Source organism: Amblyomma mixtum, chromosome 2, assembly GCF_055824585.1.
Source record: "Amblyomma mixtum isolate Tamu chromosome 2, ASM5582458v1, whole genome shotgun sequence".
NCBI lineage: Eukaryota > Metazoa > Arthropoda > Arachnida > Ixodida > Ixodidae > Amblyomma > Amblyomma mixtum.
The window spans coordinates 279,584,305-279,602,476 of NC_143013.1; the positions used below are offsets into that span (position 1 = coordinate 279,584,305).

General features: G+C 45.4%; 1 protein-coding gene across 4 annotated transcripts in view; it reads right to left on the reverse strand.

Annotated features, from left to right (window-relative positions):
• Nos (Nitric oxide synthase) overlaps nt 1-18,172 on the reverse strand; it is a 317,570-nt gene that overhangs the window by 26,404 nt on the left and 272,994 nt on the right. For 3 of the 4 annotated variants that reach the window (XM_089574123.1, XM_089574125.1, XM_089574126.1), the window contains exons 11-16: nt 13,839-13,927; nt 12,411-12,555; nt 10,830-10,934; nt 8,614-8,681; nt 5,435-5,446; nt 935-1,048 (exon numbers count right to left, since the gene is read on the reverse strand). In XM_089574123.1, coding sequence (XP_089430249.1) covers nt 935-1,048; nt 5,435-5,446; nt 8,614-8,681; nt 10,830-10,934; nt 12,411-12,555; nt 13,839-13,927 — 533 coding nt within the window. The remainder of the gene's footprint in view (nt 1-934; nt 1,049-5,434; nt 5,447-8,613; nt 8,682-10,829; nt 10,935-12,410; nt 12,556-13,838; nt 13,928-18,172) is intronic. The other variant, XM_089574124.1, reaches the window with a different exon arrangement.

Consider the following 18,172-nt stretch of genomic DNA (forward strand, 5'->3'; position numbering starts at 1 on the left):
TAAAAAGTTTAGCGCGTTTCACCATGACGCACAACCAACAAGGCTCTATTCTCGCACTACGAGAGACTTCAAATACCACAACCCACAAAGAGGGACTTTAGATCCCTGATCACAGGAAATCCTTCATTTTCTGGTAACGGGTCAAAGGCGAAATCATTTCTCGCAGTTTTGCGAAGAAAACACACTTTTTCCTCCGCTTGCTTCTGGGAGTGAACGGCCGTGTGAAACTCTTCACTCATTTCCGAGTTTTCAAAAGACGCAAAATATTTAAGAAAGTTACAAGGAGTTTTCAAACGACGACCATGTCTTAGCATTAAAAAACACACACACATCGAATATTTCGTTTTAAGTACAGGATCTCCTCATCTCGCTTGCTTCTACACCATTAAACAGATAGCTACTTAGCTAGTTAACTAAATAAGCAACCACTGATCAGTTATTTACTTGCCATTCAACAAACATTACATACTAAACTACTTCCTGTAATACGTTAGTGAACTTGTAGAATAACCAATAATAACGTAATAACTAACTTTCCTTGCGTAAATTTATCTATATGTTGTACTGTAGTCGAAAGTACATGAACCGCCATACTCGCAAAAAAAACAACAGAATTTCATCACAGCTCGATTCTGTGCTTGCAGAGTACACAGTTCACTATTAAATCTGGCACAGAAGCAAATGAATTAAATCTCTTCGCCAAACTCCCATTCCACAAACTGAAAATGACTGGTGTACAGCCGCCTTAAAGCTAAGCCAGCAATGTGAGGTATAGATTAAATATCCCCTGAACAGGATATAGGTGTACCAAAAAGAAGTATAAGCTGAAAATTCAACAAAAATTCAATTATTATTTTACGGCAGTGAGGCAAAAGAGGCAAGCAGGCAGGCACAGAGAAATGTGGTTCGAAAAAGGCGCGTCTGCTCCCCTCACCTGACATTGCTGAGGGGTCCAAGGTCCGACGCCTCGTGTGGTGGCGGCGGAGAACCGACGTCATTCTCGGAGGCATTGACGCTGTTTTTCCGCACGAAGGACATTGACGTCGTCCTGGGTTGGCAGCACAAAGTCAGGCTGCGCCGCTCTGCTACTGCAGCGCCTCCTATCGCCACGCGGCGCTTCTCCTTCGACCCTCTCTTTTCCGACTCATCAGGACGTCTAAAACATGCTGAGCTTGCGAATTCAAGGGCCGACTTGGTACGCATAGATTACGCTATGTTCTGAACGCAGTAACTGCCGTAGACTTCAATTTGACACCGTTCGGCAGCTCTTTATAACAACCAAAACTCAAATAATAAAGCCCTCAAGAAAAGCCTGAACTTTCATTGAAATAGATTAGAATCCGTTCAAACGAACCTAAATGGCAACAAAGGGATCAGTCACTGCACGGTCTTCTCAGACTTTTTTGAGATTATGAGAAATTTTCGTAACTTTTCTTTCTAGCTGCCTGGCTGCACTTGGGTTGATGCTAAAAGGTAAAAAATTACTCCCCGATTTTAATCCGCTTCACATTGGGGTATTCTCTAATTTCCATTTAGGTTTTGCAAAACTAAAACAATAAAACAAAAAAAAAGACTTGTAGTTTGAAATTAATGCACCTTAGGTCTAACGATGGTCTAAGGAGTATGCAGGGTGGAGCTGTACTCCACAGAATAACGAATCTATAGCGCTGCCCAATATGAAAGTTGTCTGCCTTCAGGATCCGATGCTTCCGCTAATGCCGCGCTGAACTGTACAAGTGTAACAGGGCTTATTCTTTTAAAGAAAAACTATTCAGTGTAACACACAAGTGAGCTTCCATCATGTAGATTCAAACAGTATCTATCACTGACAACTGATTCCGAGGCGTTCCTTTTCATACTGAACGCTACCGCGCAATGGCGATCAAAAAATAAACTTGGGCCAGATTCGAAGAGGTGCTCCTGTTTATGCGTAATTAAAAGGGAATCTGTGAATGACCGACGTCTAAGTTAGTCTGGTTGGTTACCACGTTCAACCAGAACATACATGAGAGAGCGGTCGGTACGCAAGACAGGCCGCAGCCAATCACGAACCATATCACATACAGTCGCGCTCAACAGAACCTGCAACACGTTGGCCACGAGCGTACCGCGCATGATCGCATTTTGATTTCCCGGGAAAAAATTCCCAAGGATACCTTTTTACATCATGTGTTGGCAATGCGATAGAATTAGAAGCTGTTGATGCCTTTACCAGAAGTGACAAGAAGTGCGTGCGGCAAATGGGAGTTTATGGTCAACGCCACTTTTTCTTTTATTGCCGATGAGGCTTTTCGTGCCATCACATTAACACAGCACCGAACAGGTAGGGAGTATGCAGAAAACTAATCAATGGGGCTCAAGCTAAATTCATAACCATTCAGCAAGGCAGAGCTCGCATTGTTTTGCGACGTGAGAACCGACCACATTTTCGGTGTTGCAGGTCGTACTGAGCATGACTGTATGACACAAGGGCACCTGTGTGGGTCTCCAGCCTATTACAAAGAACTATGGTTAAAATGCCTTGGTATAAGACACTGAAGGGCCTCTGAAAAACTTTATCAAAATAAGTTTTTACTTTTAATCGTGTCCATTATAACGTCTTCAGTTTAAGTCTTAAGACTAACTTAAGACTAAGTTTAGGGCTAACGTCTTTAGTCTTAAGTATAATCAGGCCCCGAAAATTCCGTGCGATGCACGCTATAACTGGCCCACTTTTCAAGCAGCGATGTGCTGCGTCGTTTTAGTACTCTTCTCCTTCTATATATGTTTTTATGTACGCCCGCAAATACTGTCTCCTGATGTACTCGTAAAACCGCCAATGGCGGCTTCTTGTTTCGAATTACACAGCGTAAGTCTTCAAAGAAGGATTGTAAAGAGGTTCGAAGTAGCATAAAAATGAGGCGAGGAGAAGACTTCAGGAGCCTGTGTGGTACCGTAGCGATTTCCGGTTAATGTGTGAACACTGAAGGCCTGCTAAATCTCAGAAAGTCATACGCCTGTGCACTCAACGGCAAAAAACATGTTCTACTAAACCTCAGTTCAGCGTTTGCGCCGATGTTGTTCACTTTACCTTACCTTTAGCAAGCAAACGTGACGTTTTGAGCTGTTTTGTCACACTTCAGCAACCTCCAATATGCCCTTGTTTTCGATAACAGGTTGGTCTCCCATAAAGACGACGCGTCCGCGTGTTCAGCTTTCCGTGGAATAGCATGACGTGCCATGTTGAGTTACGGGCCCTGATGTGACACGTCACATAATTAAAACACTGTGTCTTTGTTGAGATGCACGCTGACGTAACTCACAAATTGAGTGCTATGCTCAAACGATGGTTCAGGGCCTATTTAACTAGTAGGACTAAGCTATGGCAAGTAGCCTTGAGAAAATAAAGAAAACGCGCTTGGAGCAGTTTTCTGTATGCATTATTCTCACAACACTGAGAGTGCTTATGCGTTCGAACACTCAAACACCACTCAGCAGCGCTGAACTCTCTGGGATTATTGAAAAAGTAATGTTTACAATATATTAAAGCGACGATACAAGCACAATGACAGTACACCCTGATAACACCTTTCACAACAAATACGCCGAAACGTTTTAACGACACGTTTCCTCTCGCACCCTAAAGCTCCTTAGGCGAGCGGACTGAAGGAAACAATAGGTGCTGCACTAAAACCCACGTCTTATACGAGAAGAATCATTATCGCACATGAATAACCAGGGGTATTGCCGACCGGCAGCTCTGTGAAATCAATTAACTCATCGATGGACAATTCAGGTAAAATAAATGTTTGCGATCTTTTGCAGTGGTTGGCTTCCCGCATTGCGCCATTGCAATGGTCGCCGTACTCTCCGGGACATAACATTCATGCATTATAGAAAAAAAAAATAACATGTTGCCACACTGTGCATGGTCAGTAAAAAATGATCTTCAGTGCTGTTAGTCAACTGAAAGTGTTGACAACACCTTCTCGTTGATAAGAAAGTTGCGTTTCACCAAAAAAGAACCATAATGGCCATATCTGAAGCGATTCACAGGAATATAAACAATGTGTTTTCCTGGGGCTCAACATGCATATATACCACGTCAGTGCAATTGTCACTGCATACATAGCCATGTTTTATATTCCTTTGACTGAAAAGAAAAATTACAGACTCACTGAAAGTATGGAAACTAGGGAATAACATTGTTTATTTTACGCTGAAACGATCAAAATCTACTACATACATATTTTGCTTACGACTCAAGGACCCTACGTGCTCCTCGAAGCGTCAGTAGCTCTCATACTGCGATTGCTGTTTGCATCTGCGGTCGCTAGAACACCACGTAAGATTCGCCGGAACAGGCGTACGCCGTGATCTGACAAACTCTTATAATAGCCCCGCACAGTTGTCGTAAAATATGTGAGTAAAGACACTAATAACAAACCCTGGAGGCTCACATCCTAAACTGTACACAGAATTTATAATGCGCTGCATAGTAATGCATAACGAAGCGACGTTGGCGGCATGTGACAGATGCTACTTTTAAATTTCGCTCCTACTGAAATGTAGTCACGGCAGCAGGAACATGAAGCAAGAATTTTTTATCTACCTCTAAGAACCTGTTTGCGTCTCTACAACCCTCTTCTCTCGCTCCAAGGCGAGCATAAGGTAAATTCCGTCGATGGTATGGATCTGGGCGCACTACTTCGAACCTTGTGCAGCATTTCCACTTGTTGCTTCGCTCCACTAGGGACATTCACTTGCACGTTGGGCCAGTAGAAAGTGGGGGAGGGGAGGCACTTTTGTAGAGGTGACAGGGCATAGCCGTCTTATCTGCTTCGATCAGTGCGTTATCGGCGACATCAGTTCTTTTCGGCATCTCATCACTGACCTTCAGAAGATAATGATTAAGGGTGATGATACCATGCTTCTATGTAGTAATAAGAGAATGCGACTCCCCCCCACCCCCCATCTCTCCCAGAGGTGCTGGTTCATTTATGCGACGTCTCTGATAACGCATTGATTAGCAATGGTAAGTCGGCATAACGCTTTCATGTCACCGCCACAATTCTTCGAATACTTGTGCATGACAGTAGCGCCATTCCGGAGCTTGTATGCTGTATAATCCTGAGCCAGCACCATGCCTTTAAAGAAATATGTGAAAGCTGGTTTCCAGAGGCGGGAAACAGGGGGCGCTTGTTCGGAATTGTACGGCAACAGAAAAACCCGGCTCCGTGCGCATCTGCCAAGCACAAACTCTACTGTTACTTGTGTTCTAATCTACGACCTCTAAAGGTGACTACCTTCTACGTAGAGTGAACGAGTGGGTGAGTGAAAGTACACAGACGGTGCACACAAACACATCACATGTCACAGAGATAGAAAGAGAGAGAGAGAGAGAAGAAAAAGAAGAGGAGAGGACGTACAGGAAATCAAAGACGTCGATCCTTACCTAACGTAAGATCTGAAACAAAACAGACACCATCAAGGTCAACTACAAAAGAAACCAAAACACCCGACTACGAAGTGAATAAAAACTGAATGCAAAGACGAGCGAGTCGAGCAAAAAGCAAGGCAGGCAACACGTGCAGTGCTTGCAGGCAAGTGAGCATGCGCAGAGGACGAAAGTGTTGAGAATGACGTGCTTCAGAGTGGTCAGCATGCACAGGCATCAGCCATCGCGGCTTTTTGCGCATGCGCTAAGAACATGCACCAAACGCACATGTAAGAGGCGAGGCTGACATGGCCGACAGACAAGCAAATTCCATTTCTTGATTGTTTTATTTTTGTTTCAAGGTACGAAGTTGTCACAACTTTCCAGATGACAAATACGACACAAGTTTCTAAATTGCTACGTTTGTGTTGCATACGTGCATTGAAATACAAGCCAGCTAGGCGTTACAGTTTTGAAAGCAAAATGGTGGCATTTATTTTTTTTATGCTAAAAACGTATTAGTCGAGTCTATCACTCCGTACAGTGCCACATGTATTTGACTCGGAGCGCTGCCAGCCCCCATCGCTTCCTTCGAGATGACATTGACGCTTGAAGATTTGGCGCAGCCCTCGGACACAGAAGACGTGGACTCAGAAACCAGAATGCCCATATATTCATGCGCAACACAGAAACCACAACGCGCAAACACCTGTGCCCACGTCTTCTGTGATGACGACTGCGCAGGTTTCTCAAACGCCAATGCCGCACCGACTATCCTGCAGTCAGTCATCGTTAGGAGGCGGGAGTGCTTTGGATTAGTTTACGTTGTCTCTCAATACGTTCCAACCTTATACAAGACAGAATGACGGACTTAACTATTCATGGTGTAAAAGCAGCTGCGAGACAAGACGACAGAGTAGAAAGTGCAAGAAAACCGGCGCTGGTCTGTCTACTTTCCTGCTTGTCGTCTCGTTTAGAGCCGTTTTTAACGCCAGGACATTCCTACTTCGTACAGTCGCGGGTAAAAAAGAATAGCACACATGACGGAACATCAGAGATCCGGAATGACAACGCGTGGCGTTGCGGGTGGCGAGGAGGCTGATAACTAGAGTGCCGGGCCGTTCCCATTATACAGTATTAGGGGGGTTTAGCGGACTGCCACGAACCAGCAAAGTTACTGGCGAAAAGCAGCGCTATCATCTATTGTTCCCGCGAGTTCCTTTTGACAGACCATCGAGGACGTAAAAAAACAGTAATAAAAAGAAGCCATCTTTGCTCATTATAACCGAGCCAAAATAAATGCCGCATGCAGAGTCACCTAGGGTCGGCACTTCAACGCTCGGGCGGTGCACGCTTGATAAAGCTTACTTCCTGCCGTCCCCCCTAGGCTGCAAACATGAAAACGGTTAGGCAGGTCTGCGAACCGCAGTGCCGCGTGGTGAGATATCCCAATTATGATCGCCAGTGATCTGTGCTAATATTTTTTGCTCGCGACTGTACACTTAACAGACGTTTAATATGTTAAAGACTGTAACACCGCTCTTCGCTCTGTTAAAGTTCGGACTAAAAGCGTTTGCTGCGCATTGCGAATTATGTTCCCGTATGACGCGAACGTGAACAAGAGTAGAAGAACTGACAAGGAACACTAAATTCTTTTAACTAACCTCTAGAATGTCTACAGACAAGCAGTTCGGCCGAGCAGTTCCATTAGCGCAGGTTTAGCGTGGCAACTGTTAAGTGCGAGCCTTGCTCCCCATGCTCCTGTTAAAATGCTATTAGAGCTTTGTTAGTGCGCGTATCACTTGCTCGAAGAAACTTCTCAGAAACATAAGAGCGGCATTTTTCTGCTCTCTCCCGTGTATAACTTTCACGGGCACTCGAACTTAAACTCACTTGCCAGCGTACTCGATTTCAAGCAAGTGGCAAGGAGGAACCGATACACGAATTTAAACTCTCTTCAGACGTGGGGGATTTGAGTTTCCCCACTCCAGCCCAAGGGGTCAAAACGAGTCAAGTTGCACGCTTCTAAACCTGATGGCGCTTTGAACATGGAATTTTTGGGGTTTTTTCATTGCTTTTGAAATGTACGTACGCGAGGGTTTTCTGATATAGCAACTCCACACTTTAAACTTGTCCTCTAAAGCGCTCCTTTTTAAAAAAGGGAGTGTGCTAGAGGACAGATTTAGTCCCATGTAGGCTAATTCGTGTTTAGAGTATACAGTGATTCACAATATTCATTATCTTTATTTATTTCTTTCTTTCTTCATATGTGTGCGCGTGTAATGAGAAATATGAGCTTTAAAGTTCGCAACAACTTGAGGAGACAATAACTGTATTTGAGCATGACTAAATTAAAGCGCGAAAGTGACCGAATTATGCTAAACAGCATCGAAGTTATCTCAATAAGACAAATTACGCGCAGGAGTAGTTTATGTATAGAGTTAATGAAGTCTACACGCCTAATATTTTTTTATCGGTGACACGTTCTTGCTTTCTCTAGAATGCATCATACGATAACGCAAAACGCGCTAAAAAAAGAAACAAAAAAGAGAAGCAGAAACGTTAGTAATGTATATTCCACATGCACCAACTTTTTTTATAGCACCACCGTCTTCTGTCTACTTTGAATGCTGCACTAAAAAAATAATATAGATAGCACAAAAAGAGCGATGGCGCCGAAAGGGTAGATCCAATTTCGTCATGCAAATCGCCGAAAAATGTTAATAAACTCCGTGAGAGATAGAAGGCAGGGAGGAATGACTGCCGATATTAATCACGCAAGCCCAAGGCGCCACCCACATAAAAAAAAGATATGCGGAAGATATGCGAGAGCAGCAATAAATCGTCCCCATGAGTACGCGTAACAGTCCCTGAGCAGCATTTGCGCCCGGCTCCTGCATGTTTTAGTCTCATTTTGCACTTTAAGAAAAATTCTGAAGGCTATGGAGCGAAACACGTGTCAGAAACGATCCAATATTTTCCTTGCTATATAACAGTTCAACAGTGATCAAGCAAGCGTAAAAGAAAAAAAAAAGAAAAAGCTGGCGGCTTGCTTTTTTTTTTTCTTTGAACGCACGAAGAGGCGAGAAAGAGAGAAAAATAGGTGACAGGGAGCAAAAAAGATGAAGCCAGAGAATGAAGAAGGTAGAGAGAAAGATAAAGAGAAGCCGTACGTATATAGGTACTGGACTACAAACCTCGGAGTCGTACCCTCGGGTCCGAAGGGGCTGGAGCTCTTCATGACTTGTAGGTTTCGAGCGAAGACCTGTTCGAAACAGAGGAGGGGCACGAAGGGAAGAAAAAGGCAAACAGACAAAAGAAAGCGATCAATGTGCGGCACTGCCTGGACGGACGGACCGAAGAGAGCGATAACGTTCCGGAGAAAACGGCGACGGGAGAAGAAAAAATGAATAAAAAAACAAAACAGAAAAGGCGACAAAGCTAGACGACTAGCCGTAAGCAAACGTACAGAAAATAAAAAAAAACAAAACAAAAACCAGCGCGATCGCACCATAGCATCGTAGTCTGGCCCGAGGGACTGCTTAAGAACAATGGGAGAGAGGATACTGTATAAGACAGTGCTGTGTGGGAAGCAGGGGGAAAGGGAGGGGGAAGGGAGGGGACGGGGCCACAGAGGCCATTGTCAAGAAGAACTGCCCGGACTTGGCAGCACCGTCGGCTAGCAGAGACGTCTGCTTTCGAGGCGGCCGCTTTCGATCACGTGACTGATCGTTAACGACTTTTATTGCCTCCCGCTTGTTCCACGGCACTGTGTACGGCTTGGCGAAGGCAGACTTAAACACGGAAAGGAGGGCGGCGTTTATCAAGGAGGGGAATGCCCGCAACACAACGCCCCATACCGAATGGACGAATGGTTCATCGATAAATTTGTGCGGCGCTTAGTAGTGGTACTAGTACTGGACAGATGCAACCGAAACTACCGCCCCCCTCCCCTGCCCCACTTCGCTTTATTTTTTTTTTCCTCCAGTAAGTTCTGGAGCGTCCGTGCTTGCCTGCTCGGTCGCGCAGACGGAATCTCGCTATTTTGTTAGGTAAGTTTTTTTCTTGGCTTTTTCAGCCGCGTTTTATTCAATATGTGGGACTGCTGCGATAACGGCCGCGACGAAAACAGAGAGTAAAGAAGGGGGCGTCGTTTTATGGTTGCAGTGGACGTTGTTCCTTCGGGCTCGATCTCGGAGAGATACGACGAGGGCTTCTTCTTTGTACACACGCATTCATTCAGTAAATGGCGGCCCTATTTTTTGTTTTGTCTTCTGTCGGCGCGCTATCTAGTGTTTGTTTCGGAGAACGCCGCAACGAGGCACACAAACACCCCGGGGAACATTGCACATAAAAAAAAAACACTAGTTCTTACCCTTGCTGGGTAAGCTGCATAGCCTGCAGACCATTCACCAATAATTTTTACATCGACCATTGGCTGCTGGATAGATCTTATTGGCTTACCTTTTGAACCGGAGCTGTGGATAGAGCCACCTTGCCTTGTAAATTAAAGTGTTTGTTTTATTTATTTTCCTATATTTTTAAACTTTTGACCCCCTTCTGGTTCTTTGCCATTTCAAACTTTTTTCTTTCTATGTTCTGAGCTATATTATTATTGCAAGCTGTTGAACTAGGATGCCTGGTGCTATCCGACGAGGCACACTATGCTGAACGGTTCAACAGCGCCATCTCTCGGCTAGTTACTGTCCACAGCGTCCTCGCGTGCTAGATGGACGCAGCGCGATCACGGGTTAAAAGGACGGAGATTTTGGAAGCACCACCTGTGGTTAAGCAGACCTGCAGCGCCATCTCGTGCCAAGTGGACTAATCTGGATGGGGCGACCTGTGCGCCGACGCTAAAACTGTCTTAGAAACAGCTCTCGCTGCATAACGCAGAAAAAAATACTTTACGGTGACTTCATTCTGCAAGAAACACATCACTGTGCCTGTTGTGAGAAGGCATTCAATCAGTAAACGGCGAGGCTCCATTGATGAAGAAAATCTACGAAAAAGGACAGTAATGGCGTCTTGGTGCTCTCTGAGGCGAATCGTTCTCCCTATACTGAGTGGGATTGTTATATTATATTCATCTTTTACCATGCATTCAATATATTACAGGATGAAAAGTACTCAGGTCTGATAAAGGTCCGGTTTCGAAACCGGACCTAAATAGAATATTTTTTGACTCCACAAGAGTCAGTCAGAAATACAGTCGTCTTGGAAATGTGTAATGTTAGGAAAAACGACTGTACATTTAAAATATAAAGAAAACAAACACCTCTTCGACACATGCAACAGTGAGCACGTATAACCTGCGCTCACTCAGCAGTACTGGATGGTGCGTTGGAGCGCTGATACAGCGAATGGTGTTTCGGAATTGAAGGCGCTGGGAGGAAATGGGTGGCTTACTGACCTCACCGTTCTCGGGCGGCTCGCCATTGCCGAACGTGCTGGAGATGACCAGCAGCAAAGGTTCAAATTCGAGGTTGACGAAATCGTAGTCTTCCATGCACTCGACCTGGAAGAATCAGCATAAAATGATACAAGGATTGCGTGAAAAATTAGAAATAAACGGTGCACTTTGAAATTAATGTTCAGGCGAGCTCTTCTCTTTCTCGACGGCGCTCTGTGGAACTTTGGACTGAGTAATCCGAGAACGTTGCATATTCTTGCCAGCCGATAATTTACAACTAATTTTTAAAAGTTCTTATTCCCGCGCCCCGCCGCGACCACCGGCGCAAGCCTTTGGCGCGAATTCAGCCTTTCAAGATCGCAATGCACGCGCGACTTCAGCAGTAAGGGGCTACCTTATGCTTCATTTACATGGCCTCGACAGAAGTCGAGCTGAGTACACTTTTTGAGGAAAAGCGAATAACATCCAGGAAGAGAGCAGAGGACAAGTCACGCTTTTCCTCCTGAAAAGTCTCCTTTCTATCGAATAATCAATTCTACCAGCAATGTGTTGAGTTCACGCAAACGGCTTCGTAGGATCGCCAAAAACGACAACGGTTTTAGTAGACCAAGGAGCGAAGAACGCCAGGTGTACGTCCTCCAGGAGACCATTCCTGTCTCCCTTTCATTATCTCCTTTACTCTCAAGCCGCGGCGGGGCAGCGAGCGGCAAAATAAAGAAAAGTAAACAACCGAGCTGAGTTAACTAGGTGACGCTTTCGTGGGTAGAGTGCGTTCCCAGTCTATAATCTTAATTTTTTTTTCTCGCTCACTCCGGTTTATGAGTTGAGCACGGAAACGTGGAGGATCGTTTATAATCGCCGATATCTCTGGTGCTGTGTGGATGATTATAGGAGATTCTACATCTATCCGCATTCCGGCTTTCAGTACGCTGTCAGCCAGTTACGCTGTAGCCTATTGGCTTCAGGGAAGTGGCGTCACCAGACCGGCACTGACGTCACTTCCGGCAAAAGGCACTAATAGCTGCTAATGCTAGCGCACTGCCAGCACATACCAGATTTAGGTGTCCTTCTGAATTTTTTTTCCCCTCATGTTTAAAATTGTTGCAGTGCCCCTTTAAGAAACGGAAAAAGGCAAGGAAACTTTGTTGGATTCACAATGGTTTTCATCCCCAGACAACACTATACGTAACTGGCTAGCGCAGGAACAGTGGAAAATCGTTAACTCACGCGAAGACTTTGCGCCATCGATCTTAAATTTCGGGAGACGTTGGTCAAAGGTACGCTTGTAACGCCCATGTACGAACTTCGCTTGTTATAAGCAGGACTGCAGAAATCTTCAACGCAGATGTGCAGTCTCAAAACGGTTTCTCGTAGAAGCGCCATATGTATCTGGCTTGTAATGGTCTAGGTACCAGCAATCTTCAACCCTAATATACTGTTTTGATAGAGGCGTTACATGGCAGAGGCTGCCAATTAAGAACAGAACACATATTCAGTGATGGTCGCCTATACGTCACTACACGTCAGGAGTCTGGCTAGTTATGCATGAGGCAGTGAGGGGATAAGGTGATATCAGCTTACCGACGCGTTGAAGGCATGCAGGAAGATGTCGCAGAGCACTCGGGCATAGGTCTCCGACTTGCCCGTCTCGGTGGCGTAGAGGATCTTGGCCTTGACGCGCTTGGCCAGGGCTTTGCCGTACATGGCCGAAGTGAACTTCACGGCGCTGCGCGGAGCGTGTGAGATGCATGACATAACAGTCAGCACACGTTCACGAATACCCCTCTTCAGGTGTGATGCACTTTCTCCAGGCTTTTAGCTGCAACGCGACCACGAGGGCAGCTCTGGGAAATGACAGTGAATAGCCTCCCATCATTTTGTGCGGGCTCCGGTAGCGTTGGCGTCGATTTATTGCGTTAAGTTCTATTTATCACTTTGCCTAGAAACCACCATTTTAACGCTGGATATTGAGGCATCCGAAGGAATTAAGAAAGTAACGTGTTTACCCCAAAGCAGGCATTGCAAAAACAGCAAAAGTGAACTAAAAATCAGCGAGCAGATGTCAGTAAGAGGACAAAGGAATGCGGTGACAAAGTAACGATTGAATAGCAAAATAGACGCACATAATCAGAAGATTGATTAAGATGCGCCTCCAGAAGTAGGCTGTCAAACTCTTATTTCGAGTGACGCAAGTTCAACCAAAACTGATTTCTTCGGCTCATCGAAGTTCCCTGCTCAGCCAAAAGAGGCAATGAAAAGGAGTTGCGAGAAAGCTGCGCATCTGTCAGATAACTTCAAGATCCAGTTTCTGTACACACAAAACCAGCTCACGGAGTGCTTGGACAAAGCTCACGAATTTGCTCTACGCTTCATATACTTCGCCACCTCCCGCTTTGACTACAGTTGAGTGATGTTCCCAGAAGTGCGAGATCGCTGTGAATGTTGAAGCGATTCATATCTCATGCTACACACTGTTAAGATCCCTTAGATGTGCTTGCGGGGAACCCCGTAGGTTTTGAAAGTATGCCGTTTACATAAATGTAACACAAAGCAAGCCACCTGAGCTGGCTCACTGGTAACCACTGGCTGCCGAGTTGGCGGATACGATAGAAGCCGCGGCAGCTTCATTTGGAGCAAGGATTAAACCTCAAGCCACCACCACGCCAATGTTGCCTTGGAAAGTAAAATTTACGTCATTCCCGTTGCAATGGATGTTCTCCGGCAATAGCTGTGCCTCTTACTAGACTGCCAGTCAGAACTGCATTTCAGCGATGTTCCAGAATACTTTTTTTTTAGAGACTAGTCACGTTATGGAGAATCCCCTGCGGATGGTATAAAAAGTAGAATCGGAGGAATTCTTTACAGCGCCAAGTGTGCAGGGCTAACGCGGCTTGTTGTTTCCGCGTTGTTTCCGCCGCAGTCGTCAGTGCCAGCGCAAGTTCATTCGAAGGACTCGTAAAATCTGAACTAGGCATTCATTAAGGCAGGCGTAAATTTTTTTTTTCTTGCCTGGCAATGTCCTTGAAGCGGAACTTCCTGGAATGCCGTCGCTGGTCGTCCGCCTTCTTCTGCCATACGTGCGTCTTCCAAGCAGGCGTCTGCGAAATGCGCGAGTAGAAAGTTAGGAATGAATGTAAGAAGAAATCGGCATGTTATGGTAAGGTATGACATAGCAAGGCATGGCATGGGACGGCACGGCACGGCACAGCACGACACGGCATTGCACGGCACGACATGGCATGGTATGATAACGCACGTAATGGCACGTGGCGTGAAATGTCGCTAAGCCGTACCTGGGCTCAGGAGAAATACCGTAGTTTAGGGCTCCAGATTAATTTAAGTACCATGGGCTGGGTTACTTAATGTTCACTAAGGACGCAAAGCACAAGTGCGCGTTGGAATTTTGCGCTCATAAAAATTCAGTCACCGTAGTAAGGATTTCATGCCGTGACCACGACGCTCAGTACATTCCATTTTCCATCTTCTCGCATTAACGAAAGCTTTCCCATGACGGGGCAATATCTGTCGCCTAACGAGAGACACAAATGGAACGTGAAAGGAGAGATACACCAAATAGATGGGCAAGAATGAGATGCGCCTTCATGATTTCGTTACAGTGCGCCAATAAGAGACAAAAAGAGTAGCTGGCTTTGCGCGGACGTCCACAGATCTAGTCTGAGGAGGGGGTGTATTTTGCGTTATCTTGCTCCCGTTCCTTAACGGCCGTAGTCGACGTCAACTCGTGGGTTGCGGTAATACGTCATCCAAAACAAACTGTGTCAACGCGCGTCTCTCCGCCTGTGTATTCAACCGGATTACGAATACCGTTAGGGAAACAGACTTGCCTCATTGACAGTAATGAGATGCTTAAAAAATTCGGGTGGTTTTGTGAAGAGCGGACGCGGAGGCGCAAGCCTTTGCCGGTATTGACTACGAATTGCATACGAACAGTTGGTTTGCTAATCCTGTTCAAACCACGTGATCTTCACAAAATAGGCGGCAGCTGGAGCGCTCTTGTGCATTAAACGCAATGCACCCCGTGGTATTTTTGCGCATAATTGCCCATTCTCGAAGTTCCTTAGCAGTGTTCATGTTAAACAGTGTTGTGCCCTGCCTCACGAAAAGTTCATGAGAAGTGATTTTTCGCTTATTGTAATCGTGAATAGATCGAATTTGGAGCCAAATGAGAGACCCCGGGGCTGTGTTCATCTTTTCATTTGCGACAGTACCTTTTTCTACGCTTCGTCATATGTACACCATCATTATCGAAAAAAAGAGAGAGAAAAATCTTGACTATTACCGTTTCCTGCAACCGAATCCAATACCCACAAAGATTCAAACGGATCAGATTGAGCATCAAGGGTAGCTTCTACAGATGGGTCTCATAGTAGGTTCCGAATGAGGAAGGCATGGGGCAATTACCGCTCGAGCCTGTTGCACAGCTGTCGGTTCCCAGAGGGCAAAACAGATGCTCCGAGGCAATGCCGTCATTTCTCCAATCTATTCAGTCAGTGTCCGGCACAGCACCGCACTGAGGGCAGTTAGGTTTCGGCCGTGGCTTCCGCACGACACCAGCCGATCATTGTGAACACTAAGACTGGAGGCTTCACGAAAATAACTTGAGTGTTTACAGCAGCTTAAAATATCCTGTTCGCATAAGAAGTAAAAGTAACATCAGTTTGGTAACATGAACGAAAGCTTGACGTGGTATTTTCACCCTTTCAATATTCAGAAATTAGCATTGATACTGCAAGAATTGCGCCAGCTTACTGCGTTTCAGGTTGCGCAGAAATAAAGCAAAAACTTGTTTTCAGAAACTTAGAAATATGGTTTGGTTTGGTTTATGGGGTTTAACGTCCCAAAGCAACTGAGGCTATGAGGGACGCCGTAGTGAAGGGCTCCGGAAATTTCGACCACCTGGGGTTCTTTAACGTGCACTGACATCGCACAGTACACGGGCCTCTAGAATTTCTCCTCCAAAGAAATTCTAGCCACCGCGGCCGGGATCGAACCCGCGTCTTTTGGGTCAGCAGCCGAGCACCATAGCCACTGAGCCACCGCGGCGGCTCTTAGAAATATAAATTTTGTAGGGATCGTACCACAACTATGCAGTTTGCAGGATGAACGTTGATTCCAACGATGATTCCAAGGATGAACGTTGTGACACAGTTTGAAAAATTGGCTTAATTGCTACAAGTATCCAGTCTCCGCTGTTTACTTCTCAATTTTGGATATTAGACATTAGACTATTAATGACAAAGAAATAATCATTACGGTCAGTTCGTTATTTATAAAATCGGTAAATTCTTGATTGCTTGTTTTAAAGCCAATGCCGCGACAAAAGCATTGAAGATGGCCGATAGTCCAAGTTAACGCAGTTTATGATTTTCAAAGGAGCCTTCCGTTCTCCAAGAATCTCTCGACCGTTTGTTTCATACCTCAACCCAGTTCCAATACTGGGCTCGGAAAGGCCGTCGCAACAGCTATGACTTCACATAATGAAGTTGATTCATTCGCTGACGACTTCCTGTCACGTAGGGGCTCGAACCATGTAGGCGGAATATGGCCATTGTTACAGCGCATACGTTTGTGCGCATGTCCGGAACGTGGCATCTGCAGAATTCCCTTTGGGGGACAATAAATTCTGGGACTGGGAGTAGAGTTGGCGCCAGGAAAACACTGCTTACTGCACAAAGCTTCTCGCGGTCTTTGCGCTGCCAATTGACAAGAATTAACAATGTTATAGGCAAGGGAGTACCAATTTCGCATTCGCTCTGGAAAGACACGCAGAGGTCAGGCCTGACAGGAAACCGACTGTGAATGCAAGCTTAAAGGCACGCTGTTTCTGAATTACTGTTTCTGGCTATGCTGATGTTTGTCCGGCGGCAAAAAAAACTGTATTTCTTGACGAGGAAATTGGATTTAAATATTTTTTTTTCCCGCCGCTCAATTCAAATTCAAGACGTGAAGTTAGAAAAGGCATCCGCGATAACTGCTTAGAAGTTAACAGCGGTTTAGACTGGCCTCATGGATCCGTGGACTAAATTGTCAAGATGCACCGCAGTTTTGCTTTCGAAAACAGCCAATGGTGGCGATGCTTGTACTTGATTTTAAGCATGAAATGCTTTTAGCTCCCGTTGTCGGCAGTGTGGTGACGTCACGCCGAGACCGAGAGCCAACATCCGGGCACTGAATTCCACTCATCCGTGCACTGAAACGAGAGCATCCGGGTATCGTACGAGATTTAACGAGACTCTCTAAGCCCTTCTACAGGACCGGCATACAAGCGCCGGTAGCTTCGCGCCGAATGGGTGGTTCCTCCCTTCCTCTACGGTGCGGTTCAGGTGTCCATCGAGATGACATAGAATTACTGCGTCATTTCCTTTCCTCAAAGAGCGTCGCGTTCAAAGGGCAAGGCATCGCGCCGAATGGGTGGTGGCGTTCCGTGGACTGCCTGGCAGCGCTACAACACGCTGTCGCGTTCCACTCCTAAAGGCGAAGCTTAAGCGTCATTAATTAGCAGTTGATTAGTGTTTAGTCATTAACCAGTAATTACTCACCAATTAGTAATTTGTCACTACTTCGTCATCAATTATGTGTGGCGTAATCCAGTGGTGACGTCACCAGTGTCACATAGGCAAAGTGGAGCGGAAAACGCTTTCGCCTCTGCGCACTTTAGACAGTTTCGAACGCGCTGCATGTACATTCTTGTCAGGCCTGCGTCTCGTCGTGTCCGCGTACGCTTCGTGTTATGCCCGTAAACGTTTCATGCTTACTTTACTCTCGGTTACGGGAGAGGCAGAGATTTTTTAAAAATCTTTTCTAGCTTGCAATACCTTCGTTTTTATTGAAATTAACTAATTTCTGATTAGAACAAAGACATCTATGAATACAGACCCACTTTATTTGTTCTTAGTGTGCCTTTGAACTGCTCGCTCCTTTCCCTTGCAAAGCGCTGCTTACACTGGAAACAGAAAGGAGTAAAAAGAGAGTAGGATGCCCTCTAGCGCATTGCCTTTCATAAGAGGGAGTGTGCTAGGGGAAAAATTACTTTTTATTTTTGCTCCCCATATAGGCGTATTCGTGTATATTCGTGATCGCGTACATTATCAAACTGCATACCTTTTGATTAAGTTCTGGACACCCGTCATCGCGTACGCATACGAGAAGATGGCGACTAGAGTCAGATTAGGTTGAATTTATTAACCTTGTTTTCAGTACCGTATTTGGTCGAACAAACGTTTGCGACATCTATTCTCAATTTTTTTTTTTTTGAAGCGTTGTCCATCGTCCGAACAAATGAGGGAAACGTACACGGTTATTAGGAAATCTGTAACAAATAA